We start from the raw sequence: 23,215 nt of genomic DNA on the forward strand, positions 1-23,215 counted from the left end.
ATCCTCATCCCTGATCCTCTTCTGATTGTATCCCGACCTAAGATCAATTATCGAGAATCAAGATGCACCCTAAAGCTAATCAAATAAATCGTCCATCCATGGAAGCGGGTAACGGTTCTTCACCTTCAGCTTATTTAATTCCTAATAATCGATACACATCCTGTGTGACTCATTCTTATTTTTCATGAATAGGATCAGTGCTCCCCATAGGGAACTGCTCGGTTAGATGAAGCCCTTGTTTAGCAGCCCCTCCAATTGCATAGACAACTCCTGCATCCAACTCTTGCATCTCAGGCAGAGCTAGGCGATATGGTGCGTTGGCGATAGGAGCTGAACCAGGATTCAAATCAATCTGGAACTCAACCTTCCTCTCAAGAGGCACTCCTAATAACTTCTCAAGAAAGACATCAGAAAAATATCGTATGATGGGTACCCTGCTTCTGTTGTAGTCTCAACCTGTGTATCTGAAACATAAGCCAAAAACCTAGAACAACCCTGCTGAAGAAGCCTCCTAGCCCTCACAGCTAAACAGAGAGCTGACCCATGTGAAGCTCTCTCACCATGAGTGACCAGTTCTCCTCCAATTGGAGTTCGAGCCCTCATTAATTACCGCTTATAATCAATCACAAATCTATTAGGTCCCAAGCAATCCATATCGATGATTACCTTTAATCCACTTAAAGGAATCGGTACCAAGTCGATTGGAAACCTCTCACTGAACATGTTCAGAACACATCTTCAGAACACCCTCCCATCACTCATAGTACAGTCATCCGCAATCTCCACCTCAAGAGAGAATTCCAAAGTCCTCGGAGCATCTCAAAACTTCTTGCTGATCGTAAGAGATACAAAGGATCAGGTAGCCTTGAGTCAAAAAGAACATGAGCCGACAATCCATTGACCAAAAAGGTCCCTATACAAGATTAAATCATCATAAGCATAACAAAAAAGCAATAAAAGATAGAGATAAGTAACATACCAGTAACGACATCTAGCGCCGCTCGGGCCTCATCAGTGGTCAACCGGAATGCTCTTCTCTTTACCGCAGGAGCCTCCGCCTTGCCCTGGCGGCCATCAGTATTCCTCAAGTTGGATGTCATAGGCGCCACCACTACCCCACCAGACAACCTCGGACATTCAAACTTTTTATGGATAGTCTTGTTATAGTTGAAACAAATCAATCCCTTCTTGGGGCACTCTCTGCTCATGTGGCACGACTAGCCACAACCATAACATACCGAGCATACTACCCAACAGGCTCCACTGTGTGGCTTGCCGCACTCGGCACAACGACCCCAACCCTGTTGGCCTCTGCTGGGAGAATCGGAGGTCTTAGGCTTCTAAGCATGGCCCACTGTCGTCTGAACCTGCTATGGCTTCCGCATCATCTGGAGCTCCAACTCGATTTCCCGCTCACGGGCCTTCTCAATCATGCATTTCAGGGTCTTACACCCTGAAAATATCACAAACTCCCAGATATCATCCCTCAACATAGCTTGATATCTCACCTTCCTCATATCCTCATCCTAAGAGTATTGTAGAACCAGTAATAAACTCTCCCTAAACTTGGCGGTAATCTCCACCACAAACTCTGTAGTCTAGTGAAGGTCCTAGAACTCCCTCCCCAATTGCTACACCTCAATGGCTGGTGAAAACTCCCGATCAAACCTCCATACAAACTCCACCCATCCCATCAATATCACACCCACCGTCCCAACCTCACGGGTATCTTCCTCCCACCTGCCTCGCGTCCGATTCCTCAACATACAAGACACGAATCCCACATTTGCCTCCTCGGGGAAAAAGCTCATGTGTTGATCATTTTCCATGTCAGCAATCCATGAGCGACTAGCGATGGGGTGCTTAACCCCAAAGAACTCAGTCGATCTGCACGCCTTGAACCTCTGGAATGATGGAGTTCGAGTCCCAATCTGACCCATAGTGATATCGGTTTGGAAATACCTAAGTCACTCCTCCATAATTTCCATGATCCCCTCCTTGACGGTACCAAAAATCACTGGGTCAGCGTCAAGGATGTCGCGAGTAATCTCAGTTGTGATAAGCTCGCGCAACCTATCATCTATCGACTCTGCCCCAAAGCCTAAACCCGATCCCGAACCTAAGCCTTCTTACGTAGCCATCACCATCCTCAACTGAAAATAAAGCATAAAAAGCAACTGATAAGGAAGTTCAAAGGGATTCCTCCCCACCAGAATCCTTAGAGTTTACAGGTTTGTCCTTGTCACGGGTACAGGTCCTGTGCTTTCAGTAGTACGTTCCTAATACAACCTTCCACACCTACATGTACCTTCCCCAAGGCCATCCCTGATACCTCTAATTCACCAAACCATAGATAAAACATGACCTATAAAACATAGCACATATGTATATCCTAGACTCTTTTATGATTTCTCAATCTTCACATAACCAGAAAGCCCAATCAATGTTGCAGGTTTCCTTAATCATGTACGTTATACATAGATAAAATCACGTAGACTGTCAAATAAAGTTTCTATCCTAAGACCACAACCAAACAAGGAATAGGAAATGAGGCAGAATCCATCATTCTAGGGCTATGTAATCCTAAATATATACAACTTTGAAAGCATACACTTCGCATATAATAGAGTCAACATTGGTTCCAAGAACTATATTCATAGCATTGAATTCTCCTAGGCTACAAGGCATTACATAAATCTGTCAATTTTCATAAATCTCGAAGGTATCCTTAGCCCTATTCTAGCATGCATTACACATATTAGCATACTAGTTGCAATTCATAAGCGTGCTTAGATTTTGGGAAACTCTTACTTAGGCTCGGCCGATTGCACACATTGCACTCTCCCTTTTTACTTAAAAAAACAATTTTCAGAAAAAATTGACTTTTTTTCTCCTTTTTTTTAAAAGGGTTACCATTTCCTCAGTTTAAGTTCTGACACACCCGAGAGTGTGCCTGAATCCCTCAAATCAAGGCTTTGATATCAACTTGTAACAACCCAAAAATCCAGATAAAAATTTTGATTTTTAAAATAGGAATTACAATCATACTTTGTTTCTAAAAATCCATAACATCATATCATATCCAAAACACTAGAGTATCAATATTGATAAATGCAAAAAGTGTTGGGAGTGAATGTTGCGTTATCAAGCCAGGCCCTTCCGTTTAGTACCAAAAGTACCTGAAAACACTGAAATGAACTGTAAGCAAAAGACTAGTGAGTTCCCAAAATATAACATAACAAACAACCACTAAACACATGCCACATACATAAGATTGCCATAGGTCACCCTATGGTCTATACATGGAATTCCATGGGCTACCCCCATGGTCTGATATCCAAAGTGTCATGGGCTATACCTATGGTATTTACCTGGAATGCCATGGGATACCCCCATGGTATGATATCCAAGTCTCATGGGCTATCCTATGGTCTTCACACAAGTGCCACGGGCTACCCCAACGTCTTTAGACAATTAATTGCATAACAATTGTTAGTCCACGTGTCTGATAATGGGCCGACATTGGTGCCTCGTGTCACCCCCCAAAATCGGAACGGCGGAAACGTTCTGCGGTGGATGACGTCATGTCAAGTATCACAACATATGCAGTATAGTAATCAAAGTACAATAATCATTGCATTAAAAGTAATATTTTACATCGGTTTACATTGAAATAGAATCATCAAAGTAATACAAGTAATAATGTAAATGCATCTTGGTACTAAACGGTCTTCACCAAAAGCACCTGAGATGTACCTATCTATTGCTGACCTGAGAATACAAGTTATTTGAAAGCGAGTATCAGCATTTTTACAAATGCTGGTGAGTTCATAAGTATTTAGTGTCATTTTATCCAAATAACTTTATATAAGTAGTAGTTTTAGAGTATACAATGAATTAGAGTCCTTTCCAGAAAATCCTATATTTTCTAATTTAAAAACAGTCTTCTACCAAGACTAGACAGAGTTATGTTGTAAAAAGTAATTTTTTTCCCTTAACACTATCATTATCAAAATATGGTATTGATTTTTAAGAAAGTAGGAGAATATCAGGGAAAATAACATATGCCTCAGCAGTGAAGGCTGCTGACTAAGGAAAAAGAAATCATAGACTCCAGGAGTGTATCGAATGAACGACGCGCCTGACTCAATCTAACGAGAGAAGACACGGACCTCAGCCAGTATCAAATGAATGATACGTCTCGCAAGTTCTAAAAACAGTGAACACAGACCCTAGACGATCAAATGAATGATAAGTCTAGCAAGGTCTAAAACAGTGAACACAGACCCCAGACAATATCAAATGAATGATAAGTCTAGCAAGGTCTAAAACAGTGAATATAGTGTTAATTCCCATTACCTTAAAGCCATGAATTATAAGGTAACCCCGAGATACTCATAACCATACTGATAGACACTAGAGAACTTGACGCCCTGCAAGCGTCGGAAATAATGTGACATCTGTCACCCTTTGGCTTGGTAGGCCATGGACTGTAGCTAGCAGTCGGGGTGCAGGGGTGTCAATCCCGTATAGATCTATACACATAATGCCTGCTCTCCCTACAGGAGACTCTGGTTACCAACTAGACAACGGAGAAGGCCGTGTCCTGAAGATGCATCTCGAATAGTGAGATCTAATGTAAAATACTGGACAAGCGATAGAGACTCACAACTGAACTGACCGATGTAAACCTATATGTCTATGCTTGTATACATAATGTATAACTAATGATCAAACGACCTTCGGACGGACATCCGATTCCTCCAGACCACATCTCAACGAAGAAAAGGAAATAGGGCGAACAAGCCTTCCTAAGTACTTTAAACATTATTTATATAACTATACAAGCACAGGCATACATTTAACTAAGTAGAAGCGTTAACAAAGCAGAAGTATTTCATGAAGTAGAAGTGTTTCCCAAAGTAGAAGTGCTAATAAGGTATAAGCGTTTACGAAGTAGTAGCATTAATAAAGTAGGAGTGGTTCGTGGAGTAGTAGCATTAATAAAGTGGGAGTGGTTCGTGAAGTAGTAGCATTAATAAAGTAGGAGTGGTTCGTGAAGTAGTAGCATTAGTAAAGTATGAGTGTTAATGAGTGGCAACGTATCGTGAGGTAGAAGTGTTAGCAAGTAGAAGTGTATCGTGAAGTAGAAGCGTTAACTAGTAGAAGCGTATCGTGAAGTAGAAGCGTAAATAAGTAGAAGCGTGTTACGAAGTAAAAGTGTATCACGAAGTAAAAGCGTTAACAAAGCAGTAGTGTTTAACTAAGTAGGAGCTTTAATTAGGTAGAAGTATAATGAAGCAGTAGTATCTAACAAAGTAGGAGTATAAACACGTGGACGAAAACTTTGATGGAACTTTGGAAAACCATAACATTTAAGAAAATCACGACCTGGTATTCTTTTGTGGAATAAGTTGAAAACCTTTAGAAATCCTTTCATAAACAAATTTTAAATGAAGCTTTGATAAAGCATTATAGGTAAAGAAATTCTTTATTTAAAATACTATTGTAACTAAATATGAAATAAAACATACAACGCGAGAGTCAATTTGAGAAAAGCTTTGAACAAGTAAAGATGTTTTTAGAAAACCATTTACAGTATCATACTTGGTAAAACAGTTAACAGTGTAATAAATCCTTGTGCATGAGGGTTATCAATCACATGTGATTGATATGATAGCTGACATGTTTAACTTGTATTCCCCCCCCCCCTAAAAGCATCTAAAAACATTTAAAAGGTTAATTCAGGGGTATGAACTCACTTGTTGTAAGTGGATCCGACGAAGGTGCCGGTTGGGTGCTCGGTGTCAAGTAAAGACTTGAACACACTTAGTGACCTATTAACATATGATGACATATGTTTACATACAATTAGTAAATATAATACTAATTAAACATGTATACGCATCCTAAAGTGCGAAAAACACTTTGGTTAGGTGCTTGGAGTGACCCGGGTAACATCTAAGGGTGTGTATGGCTTAGATAGGGAGTTGACTCTTCAAGAGTAAACTCTTTATAGAGTTCACGGCCCTAAGACCATATCCCCATGAGTTTACGGCCGTAAACTCATGCGTGGTGTGCTCTTGGATGCTAAAAGGTCTTATATCACTTGTGGAATTATGCTAGACTCAAATCTAGGGCTTATGAAGGGTTTAAGGCCTCACATGGACCATTTTTGGGAGTTTACGGTAATAAACATGGATTTTACGGCCGTAAATGTTGGATAAGGTGTCTAAGTCCATAACTATTTCTGGTATGTACTTGACCCGACCCGACATGGTCCATTTGGGTTGCATGGCACCATGCAATTGGATAGACTAAATGAGAGAAATAACACTTGGAGATTATTAATATATTATAAGTTCTAATATATTAATAATATTATTTGATTAGTTTGATCAAGAATTAATTAAGTGATCAAAAGATAACTGATTAAATATATGGGTTGATTAAGTAAATCATCCATATCTTGTATAGTGGGCTAAAAGGCTCCATGGATCATCAAGTTGGGTTCCACCCATAGGATGCTCCATGGATGCTCCATGGGAGTTACAAACCCATGGGTCATGGAAATGAAGAGTCATGACACATTAGGGTTTAACCCTAGGTGTGTCAACACTATATAAGTAACATGATCTCCTCCCAAATTGGCTACACTAAGATATAGAGGGCTTGGCCGATTTTGTGAAGTGAGTATACTCTCATAAGTTCTTCCAAGAGCATTTGGTGTTGTGTGAAGCATTTGAGGCATCACACTTGGGGTGCTAGGCTCACAAGGTTTCAAGGAACACAAGCAACAACAAGACAAACATAGATCCAAGGTTATTAGGGTTGCATGTACACTTAGGAAGTGTTAGAATGCTCAAAACCCATCAGTAAACTCCTACTAACCCTTTCCTTTTGTGTTTTGAGGTCTTAAATGGTAGAGAATGAAGTTCTATGCATTTTTCCAAGCCAAATGGAGAAGTTAGGGCATCATTTGGGCACTTTTTGGGAGTTTACGGCCCATGGACCGATTCTAGGGGGGTTTACGGCCGTAAACTCCTAAGTCCATGGTTTCTTAAATGTTTAAAGCCTTTACTTCAATGGGGGTTGCTTCTAGACATTTTCCAAGGCCATAGGAGGTGTTTGAGGGCATTTCTAACACCTTAAAAGGTGTTCACGGCCTATGAAGAGGGGTTTACGGTTCAAGAGTGTTCTTGGGCCGTAAACTCATGTTTAGTCTCCATATCATAAGGTTTTGGTGTTCTAAGCTCAAAGGTGTAAGTCCACAAGTCATATCTAAGCCCTAGGGGTAGTTTAGAGGGGTTTTGGGGCTTAAAAACCCCACTTAAGGGTGTTCACGGTCCAAGAGTGTTCTTGGGCCGTAAACACATAATATTGCCCCTATTTGATGTCTTAAACACGAATTTGCATGTTAACTAAGCTATACAACAAGTTAGGATAGATTACTTACTAGTTTGGGGCTCGAAACGAGTGTTTTTGGCTCGAAAACAAGTTGTAGAGAGAGAGTGTAGAGAGAGAGAGTGAAAAAGGTGGAAATGAAGTTTACTATCCCTTATATAGGGGCTTGAGTTGGGGCTCAGTGGAAATCTACCCGATACTGCCGCTAAATGGGGCTTTTGGTCGCACCTGATTAAGTGGTCGCATTTTGGCTTGACGAATATTATTTAAAATATTCCAACGGGTTTAAATCCAGTCAAAAATATTTTTGGGATAATGTGACTAAGTTTTGACGTAATTAATTTTGACATTAATTTCGACGTTAAAACTAACGGAAATCTTTGGGTTGTCACACTTCGACCCATAGATATTGTGAGAAGACTCACCTTAGACTACAACTAAAATACTACTTGGCTATCGGTCCGTAAATCTCATACTGAATATACACAAGTTATCCTAATTAGAATTTAGTCACAAACTCAAAGCATAGGCGAAAACCCTACGTCCAAACTCCTCCAATAAGGAAAAACAGTCTTTCTCCTCTAATGGGCTGAACATCCAAGGTCCAAAACAATAATAGGCTACAAGGCCCAAAAGGCCCAACCATGCCACCTATGGTCCAATAACGAGTTCAAAGGCCCAAAAACTCTGATACATCCAGGCCCAAGGTTAAGTAGGTCCCAAATGGTTCAAAAGCCCACCGAAAGCTCAAAACTCATTGGAAGCGTACACCCAACGTACATCATCAGTACGCTTAGCGTACTAGGTTGTTTGGTGGTACGCGCAACGTACAAACTAGTACACCCAGCGTACCAGCTACTTTACACAAAGATCCATTAAGTGCTTAATTCATGTAGCCATTTCGTCCAAATCTAGATCTTGGTCATTTTAAAGGTCCTAGGGCATAAAGTTGGCAACTTTATGGCTTTGCATTCCACATGGGAACCCAACACCTCATTTTATCCATTAAGACTCCCTTTAAGACCTTAAACTCATGCATGGTACCAAAACAACCATCAAGCTATCATTTTTATGCTTTTAACATGCCAAAGGAACTTAGATCTAACATTTCTAACCTATGGAGTTTCTCAAACTCACAAGAGAGGATCCATGGAGCAAAAATGGACTTATTACTAAACCCTAACTCAAACTAGCAAAAGGATAAGCAAGGTCTGGACTCTTTACCTCCAAAAGTTCCCCAAGATGAAGTAGATTTAGGATCTAGAAGCTCAACCACGTCTAAGACTTGATTACAAGCTTCTCCTTCTTGTAAACACACTAAAATGGCCACCAAAATCACTTTTAAGCTCAAGACTTACACTTTCTTGCAAAGTAGGGTTTAGGGACTATAAGAGGTAATAGAGGCTATTTAGGGTTAGGTACAAGTGAGATAAGAGTGCTTATAGGGTACATGCCCTAAAATTAAGGTTTTTGTCTTAGGCTATGTACCCCCCACATATGACCTAGTACGCCCCGCGTACGTGGTACATGATTGCGTCCTAACCACCCTAGTACACTAAGCATACATATATGTACGCTCGGCGTATGTAGGGACCTGCTTGCAAATAAGTTTCATTCCAAGGATTAAAAGGGTAAATACCTGCAATCCGAATGTTACAAATGCTAGAATGGTAGGGATTTTTCTGTTGATCGTATGGTACAATTAGGAGTTATGTTTGGATATGGTAACTGGGGTAGGCCATTTATTAGGATTATGTATGGCTGATCGGCGAAGGACTTAACTGAGAACTGGTCAATGATATGGTAACTATGGAAGGCTGGTCGCTAAGTATATTAATATGCTAGTATTTGCTATGTTTTTATGTTACTTGGTTATGTTGGAGTAATAGCTTGGGTTATATGTATTCTAAGATGGGTTGCTTGAGAACTATTAGTGTAATGCCCGAGTGTAATGTTCTTATCTGATTGTTTGCTCTCGGGTGGATCATTTGTTCGACTGCATATCTAATCCCTGACTACATATGACTTTATCCATTATAGGGAAAATCCATGGGGTAGCCTATGATACTTATTGGTAAGACCATGGGGGTAGCCCATGGCATTTCAGAGAAAGACCATGGGGGTAGCCATGATACTTGCTTGTAAGACCATGGGGGTAGCCCATGGCATTACAGGGAAAGACCACATGGGTTAATCATGATATTGCAGGGAGAGACCATGGGGGTAGCCCATGGTAGGATGTAAGACTATGGTTTGACCTATAACATTCACCCGGGGGTTGGAACTGACCTGTTATTTCATGTATGATTACTACGTATGCTTTTGTGGATAGGAGATTGGACTATTCGAAGTTAGGGTCGACCTATTGTGTGGATACATTGTATATATGATGGAATATATGGTATACTAAGGAACTCACTAACCTTTATGCTTATAATTATGGATTAAACATTTTACAGGTCGGTCGTGAGAAGCTTGATGGGACTGTACACACACATCGAAGATGTTCGTTTTTGCAGTTTGTAAACTTAACTTTGATATTGTATGGTTTTAAATCATATGAATGTTACTTAATGGTTTTGAAACAAGGTTTTAATTGTTTATCATATTTTCAAATTGAAAAATCTTTTTGTAATTTTTAGGACGTTACAATCATAATGTTTTTTCAGGGGGTTTATCGGCGCACACACCCTGTATACATATAAAGTGCTGCAGAGGAGGATACATAAGTCTATTCCGTGGCAGGCTACAAATATGTCATCAGAGATGTCGTCTCACATTTTTTAAGTTTTTGATTTTAGAAAAACTTGTATTGTAGATCTGAACCGCTACACCTTTACATGTTGGAATGACACAATCTCGGTATAGCATGCAGTTATGCTCTTGCGACATCATATTATTTTACCTTCACAGACTTTTAACATTATATATATATATATATATATATATATATATATATATATATATTGGGTCTGATGTGTATCGATGTACATACTAGATAAAAAATATGCATACTCTTCCTTCTTTTGAATTAGAAATACCTTAACCAATGATGGTCATTTTAATTCCTATCTAACAGAATAATTTATTTTTAAATGTAGTTCATTATGTTTGGATATCGATTTGGAATGACAAAAGAAAATTATTACTTTCCCTATTATTCATTACACATTACAAAGAAAAAAATAATTGAAAAATATATGACATCTTTTAAAATATTCCAAGCGTCTTCATATGGAAGGTCGACCATGTCATTTACAACTCTGTAATGCTCCCTAGCAGCTTGTAAAATAATATGTTCATGTTTATTCAATCAATCATTGTTAATCTTCTGATAAATTTTGTTAAAGATCTTCACATTTGTTCTCATATGCTTAAACCATGACTTCAATTCTTCTTCTACACGATACTATCTTCGAGATAACTCATGGTGAAACATGTTTTTCAAATGGGCCCAAAGTGATCCATACATCAAAGTAGGAGACCAGTGAAAACAATATCATCCTCAATGATAATCCAAGAGTACACGAGCGTGATCTGTTCTTCTAAAGTCCATGGAAGCGGTTCATTTGTTGTCATTTTTGAGTTATATAATCAAAGTCCTTCCAACCCTTATTTATAGTGGTTCAATACAATTGTACACATTCCAATGCAATTATTATGGGCTGACATTCTAGATACACATTCCATAAACATGTTCCGTACACATTTCAAACATACGTTTCGGACACACATTCTAGAGACACAATCCTTACATTATAGATATACATTAACCATCCAATAAATAACTGACTGTAAAAAAAGTACATTATCAAACTAATTACTTGAGAACGAATTCTTATGAATTTGGTGTTTGACATTGTGAAGAAGAATATTGTTATGTTTGTTTAGATATCAACTTATTTCCCAAAGGCCCAAATTTCCTACACAAATTTATCAGCTGCATCTTCAAACGCACTGGTTCTGATTTCGACTAATTTGTACATATTGGTTTAATGCAAATCTACATTACTTCTTAATTTAACAATATCATAAACAAAAAAAGTCGGACAACAATTCTGAATAAGTTATGCGTATTCCTGACATTCCAGATTATTTCTACAAATTCCGAACACTTATTTCTCATTCCATAATCATATTCAATAAGTAATATCCATTTATTTCTCTTTATGGATCGGTACTAACAAATTTTAAGCTACTTATATGATTATAATGGCTAAATATAATAATAAATCTACATGCAATATACCATTCCGACACGTTCTACACATTCCGAGACGACTTACACTACTTCATTGGATGCATATTTTGGGGTTGATTTGAACGAAGTGGATGAGCTCGAGCTTGAAGAAGTAGTTCGTCCAACGGGTTGAGATAAGACAATAAAAAGAGGATTGTCGTCAAATACATCTGCAACGGGAAGAGGAGATGAAGTGAATAGAGTTGGTACTAGTTTGGAAATCTATAATTTGAATTTTGACATTGGTCTGACTTTTGAAAAGGAGAAGTTGGAGGAGAAAAAAAAATCAAGAGAGGAAAAACAACGAGCTCGATAAGAAGCAAAAGAAGCCGAGATATGAAATTTATAACAAAATCTTCCGATCACCTCCACAGAGATGAGCTTGATATAATTTTGAAGGCTCGAGCAAACATCATGAAAAAAATAATTACAAGTAGTAGTCATTTTTAGGATTGTAATCGGTTTTATGTTTTTAATTTGCTGTTTTTCAGGATTTTAATAGTTTTTTTAAGAATGGAATTGTTTCAACTAAATTAATGAAGTTTTTTCAGTTAATTACATGTTATTCAACTACAAAATAAAAAAAAAAGTTTTTTTTTATAAGTACAATACATTTTTTTCAGTTAAGAAAAAAAAAAACAAAACAAAACAAAATTATGATAAAAGTAAGATATGATATCCATCAGTTTGTAGGGTTTGGTAAAAAATAAGGTTACACCTTAAAAGTATAGTGAATATGGTAACCTTGACTTTTAGTCTTTCACTCTTTTTGGATTCAAAGTTGTTTTTTCGTTATTATTATTATTATTTTTTTATTTTTATTTTTATTTTTTTTTGGTTCCAATTCTATCCTCTGTGAACTTATGAAGAATAATTAAGATAATCTATAAAATATTGATCTCCATTGATATAAACATAATTGTAAAAAATATGTATAGCAGAAGTTGTAAAACAAAATTTCTTAAAAAACTAATGTTAAAATACATAAAGTTGTAAAAAAATTAAGGAAAATTTATATAGAAAGTGGTTGGATTAGAATTGTAAAAAAAAAAAAAAAAAAATGAAATTGAAAGTTCTGCAAATTGTAAATAAAAAAAAGTTGGATGGTGGATAGTGGTCAAGATCTTTAGGCAAGGAGGGGTTAACTTAGACCCGATTTGCATTCTCATAAAAGGATTGCAAGCGACATGGATCAAACCCGGACCTCCCAAACAACAAGAGTATTCTTAAGTCTTAACCTAGTAACCTACTACGTTGTACTTCATTTGTACTCACTATTCCACTCATTATTATATATAGATAATAACCTGAAAGTCGTTGCAATTTGGAAAGGTTATATAATATAACCAAGATTCATCAAGTGTTAGTTATATGATTATTAAAAAAAAAAAAAAAAAAAAAAAAAAACACTTTATCTAGTCCTCGTTTTTGTCATAACTAGTTATATGATTTTGATTATTTAATATGCAATAATCATTTCAAACAGCACATCCAAACACTCCATATACTTTACCTATAAAATTTGCCTTAAAATTTATATACATAACTAATGAACAAATTTTAAAATAAGTAAAAATATTAAAAACAGAATTTTTGAAAACTAATAAAGTTAAGTGATAAAATATGTCAACTGACTTATCCATAAAACCTAAAACTCTTAAAAACTATTCAAAGTAACTGTTGTATTAAAAGTTTATTTAAAAAAAATAATAAAAAAGATCCTTTTTTTTCTTGATTTTTTTTAAGTTAAAGTGTCTCATGAAGAAAAAAACAACAGGCTGAAATTAGGCAGTGGGCCCATATTGCATCCCAGCCCACACGCAGAAGTCAGAAGTAGAACTCTACACACGTCCAGACCTCCAACATACGCAGCAATGGCGTTTATTGGCTTTTAGCCTTTCATAACGTGTGAGACTCTCCTCCTCCCCCACCTCATTAATCAATATACACACACCTTACTCTCATCTATCTCCATAATCCTTCAAACCCCTTTTAAATTCTTATCGATTTATCATCAATTAGCTTTTCATTTGAGCGATTTCGATATGGTTCATATATCCGATTAATTTCCCCACCACACATCGCCAAATCTCGATTCTCAGGTGAATTCTGTTACTTCTGTTGTATAATTACTCGATTTTTTATGTTGGGATTATTCGAATTCGATTCAATTTGGTCGGTTTGTTTCATAATTCGAACTAGTTTTTCACGTCTCCATCTAATTTCGATTCAATTGTTCATCCAAATGGTCGATTCACGTGGCTCAATTCCAGTCGAGATGGTTAAATTCGAACAGAGTAATCAATCAAAGAAAATACCCATTTCAGCTTGTGAACAATCTCGATCAGCTTTCATCGATCTGATTATTTTAATCGCTGTAATCGGTGCTTGTGGATTCTTAATCCACCCCTATGTATCCCTCTTATTATCCAAAACTCTCGAAACCCTTACCCCAATCATGATCGTGATTCAACAAGAACTCATGACCGCTCCAATGATTTACATGTGTTTAGGATTAACCATCTTGACTACATCAATGGCGGTGTTAGCCATGACATTATGCACAAATCCCAAATGTGGTAAACCAGGTTGTCGTGGGTTGAGCAATGGAGCCGCATTCGATATCCAAATTGAAACAGAAGAATCTATCAAGAATTCCAATTCCAATTCCAATTCCAATTCCAGTTCTGTAAGGTGCGGATTAAAGACGGGATTGTTTGAATTACCGAGGGATTACCACCGGGAATTAGAGGCGGAGTTGAAGAAGATGGCGCCGGCTAACGGCCGTGTGATTTTGGTTTTCCGATCAAGGTGTGGGTGTTCGGTTGGCCGGATGGAGGTTCATGGTCCGAAGAAGAGTAATAGAAAGATAAAGAGGTAAAGATTTTGGATTTATAAAAGTAAGGTTATGGAATAAAGTGCAAATGTTATACTTAATTACTTATTATTGCACTTATGGTTTGTTTTTGGTGAAGAATTTTGGTATATATTTTCATATTACTTTGATCTTTATACATGTTTTTTTGGGATGATTTTATAATTCTTGTTCTTTTTAAGTTTTTTTTAGAGTTTTTTGGTACTACACGATCAGTCAAGATGCAATGAATGTGTTTGACTGTTTAAAAACCGAGTCATTTAATTTTGTTATCAATTTAGAGTGAGAAACCAACCTATAACCAAACTATGTGTATTAATTGTTCATTAAAATTTAGTAACAAACTAGATGCTAGTAGGTAAATTTAATGTGTTTTTATTCTACTATGACATCAACCATTTGCTAGATCTTTATATTTTATTTAATTTTTTGAATGATAAATAGCATTTAGACATGAAAATAAAGTTGGACAATTTTGTATTATGTATTTTGTTTGCACAACGGCACAACCTAATATAAGTACCATATATGTTTTTTTTATAAGTTTCCAAAATATCATGTTTGTGAAAACCTACTTTTTTACATATTAAAATCAGTTTTTGTTATTTAAAATCCATTTAATTGTAAACATTTTAGATTGGATTGTTTCAAAATTACAAGAATACTTTTGAATCTGGGCCCCCAATTAAATGAATTATGAATAGCGATGACGGATAAAAATTAAACGATTATGAATGGCACCGATGGATTTGTGGGATTTAACAACGGATTATTTATATAATTCGTTCCAAAAATCAAATGAATTATGAATGGTTTTTGGAAACAACGGAAATATATTAAAAGCCAATGCCAATCAAGTATAAGGTAGGGCAGCAAGAAAAACAATTACATAATATTGAATGGGGAGCAAATCCAATTTGCTTAATTACAAACACCAAAATGATCTTCATGTTTAACCCAACTAAAAACCGAAGTAACAGTTTCGAAGAGGAAGTTCTCATGTTTTTGAAAATCAAGTCATTCCTAGCTTTCCAGAAATACCATAAGAAACCATATATAATGACCAAAAAAATGACGTTTCTTTGGACATCGCACCCAATACGTCACGAAAAACACTAGCTCACTAACTATCACAAAATTTTGAGCTCAAATGTTACACCGGTGGAAAATCCACCTCAAAACTTCATTAGCAAAGTGACAGCCCACCAAAAGATGATTCGACTCATCCACAACAGTAGAACAAAAATAACAATTTAGAGAAGAAATATGATTTCCCCTGCGAGCAAGCGCAAGCGCCGAAGGGATCCGATCGAGACAAACACACCAAACAAAAACAATAACTTTAAAATGAGCCTAGTGCAAGCAAATGGATTATGAATGATGACAATTAAAAGCACTACCATCAAATACTCTAATACTCGGGAGCATTGCTTTCACGTAGGCAATGTTCTAAATTGTTATTGAAACGATTATAAAAGCTAAATTTGCCGTTTAGTTTCACGCTTCTATAAAATTTAGTGATAATTTGAGCAAAACGACTTTTGAATTTCACGTACATAGAAATGGTGAAGTTATAATTGAAACACGAAACTGCAGATTTGATTTGTAATAAATGTAGGAATAGGGAATTCAATTTAGTAAAAGAAAGGCAACCAATGCGGAGGGTAAGTTATTGTGAGAACTTGAAAGCTCCTAATCTGCTGATATTTTTCAAAACCAAAACCATAAATCTTCTCAAAATGTGCATGTATACATATTTGAATGTTCTATATATATATATATATATATATATATATATATATATATATATATATATATATATATATATATATATATATATATACACACACACACACACACACACACGGTGGAAAGAGTGTCCAAGATCATTAACTATTAATGACATTTCTAATAATAACATGGTCCTTTTTGGTTGCCCACAAGATCCAAATTAAGTAGAATAAATAAAAGAGAAATTGATTTATTAATTTTTATGGTTAATAATTAATTAGAAACTAATTGGAAATATATTTTGGGAATTAATTAACAATTTAATTAATTAGAGGACTGAATATTCATTAATCGATAGTTGGTTAATCAGGAATGCTCCAAAATCCTTATGGGATTAAGGTTGGATGAAAATTACTCCATCATACATAGGAAATGAGTGCAATTTCATGGTTATGCTCTTGTCCCATATGGGAAGGAGTACAAAACTTAGGGAGGCATCCAAGGTTATAAATAGGGTCTTAGGGATTTCATTCATCTTTGCACCTTGGCTTGAAGTTTCGCCAACCCTTCTTCCTCCTCCCATATGGATAATTTTAAACCCTCTTTAGGTTTGTGAAATTGAGCCTTCTCCTAGTTATTTTTATTCCACTCTTTGGTGTCATTGGGTGTGATACCATTAGAGGGATTCTGGTTTGGGTCCTCTCATTCAAGCAACTTCATGGAGGATCAAGATCTTAAGCATGGAGATTAAGAGCTACATAAGAAATATGTTTTCTTCTTTGTTTTATGTTTTCTAGGGTATATGTAATTAGCATGAAACCATAGATCCTTGGGTGCATGTACACTTAGATATATCGTAGTTTTGATTTTTCCACTACCTAGTTTAAAGTGTATTTGATGCGTAGAAAATCTAACAGTGGTATCAAAGCCATTGGTTCGTGGTTACATTCAAACCTAGATCCATGTTTTCTGAAAATACTTGTTTTGAAATTTGTGACAACCCGATATTTCAAGTCAATATAATGACCTAAAGTCAAATATGATAATCTATTTTTGATATAATAAAAATAGCGTCAAAAATGAAATGTTCAAAAGTCTCAATTGGGTTGCATAAAATGATAGATATCGTGTCAAGGTTTTCATAAATATAAAGAACACTCAAATCCGAGTTATAACGAAGAAGTTATGACCAATCAAATATCCGCGTCAAAAATGATAAAACACTGTTAGGCATAAAAAGTGAAATCTCAATAAAATACTTTTTAGCCTTAGATATCTAAATGAAAGTCATGAATTTCATTAAACCGTAAACATAGAGAAAAAGAACATCTAAATCTGACTTCGTATGAGGAAGTTATGATTTTTCTAAGTTTCGGACATAACAATAAACATGTAAAAACTCAAAATAGAGATCGAGTGATTTTTAGCCAACGCAACCTAAACGAGAATTGAAGATCTCGACATTAGTAGTATAACGATAAAAAGACAGACGGAAACGGGCGTCAGATGAAGAAGTTATGCATTTTTAACAAATTTTTCTTGTCCCGGCCTGTTAAAAATATAATATTAAAAATAAATTCAAAATTAGCCGACAGAGTCTAAACGAAAGTTGAAGAGTATAATCTCACCTACGTATGGATATAAAGAACATCGAAAACGGAGCTCGTATGCAAAAGAAATGAATTTCTGAAGTTCGAGGCACGCTTACCAATGGGGGAACGCCTCGCATTCAAATAGGGAACACCCCGCATTCGAAGCCCAGAGCCTGTCCCGTCACATGTCAATTCTGAAGTTCGTAAGCCATGAAGCACGGCGGAATGTGTTGCGTTTTCCAAGGAAGGCGCTGCATTCATTCAGGGAAGGTGCTGCGTTTGAGGGCCAGACCCCTTATAAATAAATCACAAGGGCAGCCGTTTAGGGTTGCACAATCTCTTCTCTCTCACCCATATTACGTCGATTTACATGCAATTTATACCCCCGTAGCCCCGGTATCATCCTGAGACCCGAAAAGAGTCCCGAAGCCCCAAAGATCCCGAGAAACATAGTTCCTAAGCCGAAACTCTGCCCGCGTGAAGCCCAATTTTTCACCAGAAACCCGCGGTTACGTCCAGAAAGATCATTACTAGAAACAAAACGCTGTCCGATTCACCACTTATCAAGTGAGTACATACCCTTACATTTTTCATACTTTTTGCAGTTTGGGTGGGGGGGGGGGGGGGGAATACAAGTCTAACACAAAGATTTTGTGTTACAAATGATTTCAAATAGCGTTAAAATGACATCAAGTCATCACAAACATTTCAAAACTTTTAAATTCTTTAAAAGGTTATACCAACTTATATTTTTGCCCAAAAATCATATTTATATAATTGTATAAGTATATAAATATAAATGTTATTTCATTCAGTGTCAATACTCTTTGTAACTTGCCGAGCTTGGGGTTGCATTCATGAACAGTTAGTATCAATACAGAAAATACATATAAAATATAATAGGTATAATTTACGATTCAAGAACACTAATACACGAGCACTACTAGAAAAACAGCCTTTTACGATGCACAATGTGTGTCGTAAAACACTCAGATGACGCACAAATGCGTGTCAAGGAATGCCCTGTCATAATGAGAGACGACACGCTTTTGTGCGTCGTCTATTTACGATGAGCATTTATGACACACATTTATGACACATAATGCGTATCAAGGAAGACTCTGTCATAAAGGAAGACAACATGCATTTGCGTGTCGTAACCTTACGACGTGCGTGTTTATGACAAGCAATGCATATCAAGGAAGCCCCTGTCAAGAAAGGCCATGTCGTAAATGAAGACGACACACATTTTTGCGTATCGTAATTTTAAATGTTTTAAAAAAATATATTATTTATAGATTTACTAATTTTCAAATTAAATTTGCATTTAATGTCTCATAATATAAAATAAAATACCATATACAAAAAATACAATCCATTCCATAAAATTTAATGTCATACAAATAATCGATCCATGGAAAGATAAAACAAATCAATAGAAGTTGTTTCCTCCCCATACATGATTATCACATACTAAATAACAAACTTTATTTCCTATTCATACATATGATTACACTATTCATTGAAAAAACATATACCTACATCTTCGCCTAAAATGTAATTACATGATGCAAGTTGGCCACTTCATTGATGGATCACCAAGAGGAAGACCAACAACTGCCCTAAAATTTTTCATGATGTGCCCATACTCATGTCCTGTAACTTTAAACATTTAATAAAGTAAAATACCTCATAAAAATAAAATTGCACAAGAAACAACATATCATAATGAGAAATTACTAACATGAATGGAAGAAGTACACTATAAATTTGTTTTACCAAGAGTGGCATGAACGATCGAGTGCTACAAGTTTGTCCAAGCTGCCAAACAAAGACTGCATGTGTAATATTAGTTATACACTTGTCTTTTTAGTTTCATTCACTTGTCTCTTTAAGTGAATGAAACAATATATCTGCAAGAAATGTCAGGCTTCAAGAAATGTATAATATTAGTTATACTCATGGTAAAATGTCAGTTGAATGATGCAACAAACATGTTAAATAGGACTAAGTTTTTTAATAGTTCAATGCTTTTTATGCGGATCTTGAAAGTTCATAGACTGAAATTGGAATTACACAAAAGTACACTATACACCTATGTTTTGATTCGATAAATAGGATTATTTATTTTTTCATAATATGTGAAATGAGAGTGTAGTATGTGCTTCTTATTCCTTTTTGACAGTTACTAATATTTCAATAGTTATAGACTATGGAAAGTACAGCTATACACACAACTATATTAAGAAAATGTTTAACAATAACCCCTTTTCAAAGTAGATGCATACTGAGCCCCTTTCAAAATAGATTCAATTAATATAAACATATAACTTTGTTAATAATATTGTTGAAATATAATTTCGTAAAAACATATAATCATGAAGAATAGTCATTTGAAACTTCAACAACTAAACTAGTGATAGAACAAATATAAGGTGATTTTGTATGCAATTAAGTCTTGTCTAAAATGAACATGTTGCTTTCCAATGTAACAAAAAACCAAAATAAATAAATAAAGATGCATACTGAGCCCTTTTCAAAATAGATTCAATTAATATAAACATATAACTTTGTTAATAATATTGTTGAAATATAATTTCGTAAAAACATATAATCATGAAGAACAATCATTTGAAACTTCAACAACTAAACTAGTGATAGAACAAATATAAGGTGATTTTGTATGCAATTAAGAACATGTTGCTTTCAACTGTAACAAAAAACCAAAATAAATAAATAAAGTATTACCCGGACTAGCGTATAAGTGGAGTTGTTATCTTCTTTAGCAACATAGGAATAAACATCTATGCTGTTTTTTTGCAACTCTACCACTGCTACTAAAGTCCCAATTAGGAACTTGAAGCATGAAACAGAGTGCAGTTATAGAAGCTCTTTCTTCTGAGATAGAAGCATCAAAATTTGTAATTTCAGTAGTAACACTTTGAGCAGCCCCTAGTGCCCAACAATAAAAATTCTGTGGAATAAACAGAGAAAAAGAAGAAGAAATGAGAAGGTGAGTAGCACAAAGATAAATTTTCTTGAGTCTAATCATGTACAACTTTCAGATTCTTTTTCAATTTAAGTTTCTTCTGTTATTAATACACTTGTATGAAGTAGGTGGGATATATCATCATTTTAGTGAAATGCCATGCAGACCACCAGCTTCATATACTCAAAGCCAAAAACCTCATTCAAAAAAAATCTAAGGGGTGTTTCTTTTTTACTTAATGGGTTAAGCACTTAAACTGGACAAAATGAATTATTAAATCAAGCAAAAAAATCTATTTGTCTTTTGGAATGTAAGGGTAAAATGGTCATTTGGTCTCATTCATACGGTTTATTCAGTCTAGAGACAGACTATGTGTATACAACACTTTATCTAGAGAATCATCATTAACCATACATGACATAATGAGAAAAGAAAATAAACAACTCCTAAGAATAAGTTGTTATAGGAAATGGTTTAATGATGATGATAAACAAAATGAAAAACCTTGAGATAATCATGTTCTATAGATTTTCGGCATTGCTCATGGAACTCCCTAGGAAGGCTCATAGCAGTAGAAGTAGATGGAGAAAATTCAGACACCTGCAAAATTATTTTTTAGGATGAGAATTTTGTTTAAAAGAAAATTGGTACTCAATAACATTATACAAACATATACCAGTGACTCAAGGAAATTGATTCCAATGAACTACACATCTAGTCCACGGTTCCCAGCAATAGCCATATTTATCTGAAGCCAACAAATTACAATTAGTTTCAGCCATTAAAAAAATGAAGTTTCCATCTACGAATTAAAACTTATAATAATTAGTTTTAACAAGGATGAATTTACTTCAGGGACTTACCTTAGAGAAAAATCCATCCTTTTCTGCAGCAGTAAGGATATTCTTTCAACACCCTCGACTCCTTCCTGTATTCCATGTTACATTGTATCATATTCACATCACCACAAGAATAAACTAATCAAACCACTTAAATTTCAAGATCTATGGGGATCTCAAAGGTTATCATTCATAAATTTTTTTATGAATATTTATGAAGTTTCAGTTTCAATTAATGAAATCTTACTTAGCAGTTATCTTATATTACAAGCAGGAAAAGGAGTACCACCTTTTCCTGACTTCACCAAGCTCATATCTCTCTTTATCACCACCTCCATAATAACAACCAAAAAATGCAAGCATATCAGACTCAAACCTTAAATGAACAACAATGTAACGATTTGTCATCTTCCTAATTTTCATCACTAGATGACCTCCAACATCTTGCAATGGTTTTGTAAAGCGAAAAGCATGGTAATTGACTCAACATCTTAATCTTTAGCAAGCATATAGTCAAACTTTGTCAGCTGAACAACTTACACACAATTCGTTCATCAAAATTCACAAATCAAAAGATTTCGGTAGTTGTAAACTAAATGAAGAATAATTACATGTCGCCTCATGAGAACAGGAAGAACTTCATGAAGGTAATAGTGAGGTTCAGATTTAAGTGGGACCCACATGGTGTATGGGGGGTTTTCTAGTGATCGCATGTATTTTTTAGTAACACTTTTCACAACAACCACATCCTTTGCAAGGAAAGAGATAAACCAATCAACATCAAAAAAGTTTGAAAAGTCACTGCAAAGTTTATTAAAAAAATAATAATAAGATAACAATCATAGTTTAATGAAATCTTAGTTTCAGTTTCAATTAATGAAATCTTACTTACCAGTTAGCTCACCTATCATCCTTCCAAAATGAATGATGATTAAACTCAGGAACCACAGTTGAAATCTTACTTCACAGTTATATTATATTACAAGCAGTTGTCAAACAAGAAATTCATTTTTTTTTCATTAACTATATTTTAGATATATAATATATTAACTAAGTAGACTAATACAATAATTAGAAATCCATTTGTGGAAAAACTCAAACTTGAGTTGCAATGCCAGCATGATCAGTTCCAGGGAGCTAGAGTGTAGGTCTGCCCTTCATCCTATTGTATCTGATCATAATATTCTGGAACACAATTGCAAATATGGATGGTTTGTTTATTTACACATTGAATGAAGAAAAAAGATGAATTTTACAAAGTTTTTATGTGAATCTATGTTGTTAGTAAACATTTACCAAACCTCAAGATTTACAAACATAGAATGTCCCTTGTGCAATGAACCAGTTACTCAAGGGTGGAGCTTGAACAGTTAATTTTTTTTTTTTTTTTTTGGGGGGGGGGGGGGGGGGGCACAAAACACCATTGGAGCTTGACATGGTATTGTGGATTAAAGAGATATAATATAATAATATATATGCTGGTGTGCATCGATTGGAAACTAGCTACAAAACACCATTGGAGTGGCTTCTTTGTATCCAGGTAAA

General features: G+C 35.5%; 1 protein-coding gene across 1 annotated transcript; it reads left to right on the forward strand.

The window, feature by feature from the left end:
* Positions 1-13,458: 13,458 nt before the first annotated feature.
* Positions 13,459-14,656, forward strand: LOC145037163 (Ribosomal protein L34e superfamily protein). Its single transcript, XM_078985756.1, has one exon. The coding sequence runs from the start codon at positions 13,788-13,790 to the stop codon at positions 14,523-14,525; it is 738 nt and encodes a 245-aa protein (XP_078841882.1). The 5' UTR covers positions 13,459-13,787; the 3' UTR covers positions 14,526-14,656.
* The last annotated feature ends 8,559 nt before the right edge of the window (positions 14,657-23,215 follow it).

Source organism: Lactuca saligna, chromosome 3 (assembly GCF_052625555.1).
Source record: "Lactuca saligna cultivar CGN05327 chromosome 3, ASM5262555v1, whole genome shotgun sequence".
Classification (NCBI taxonomy): domain Eukaryota; kingdom Viridiplantae; phylum Streptophyta; class Magnoliopsida; order Asterales; family Asteraceae; genus Lactuca; species Lactuca saligna.

What these genes read in the sequence shown, in the direction of transcription:
- LOC145037163 (XM_078985756.1), top strand. Translation starts at nt 13,788, where the DNA reads ATGTTGGGATTATTCGAATTCGATTCAATTTGGTCGGTTTGTTTCATA.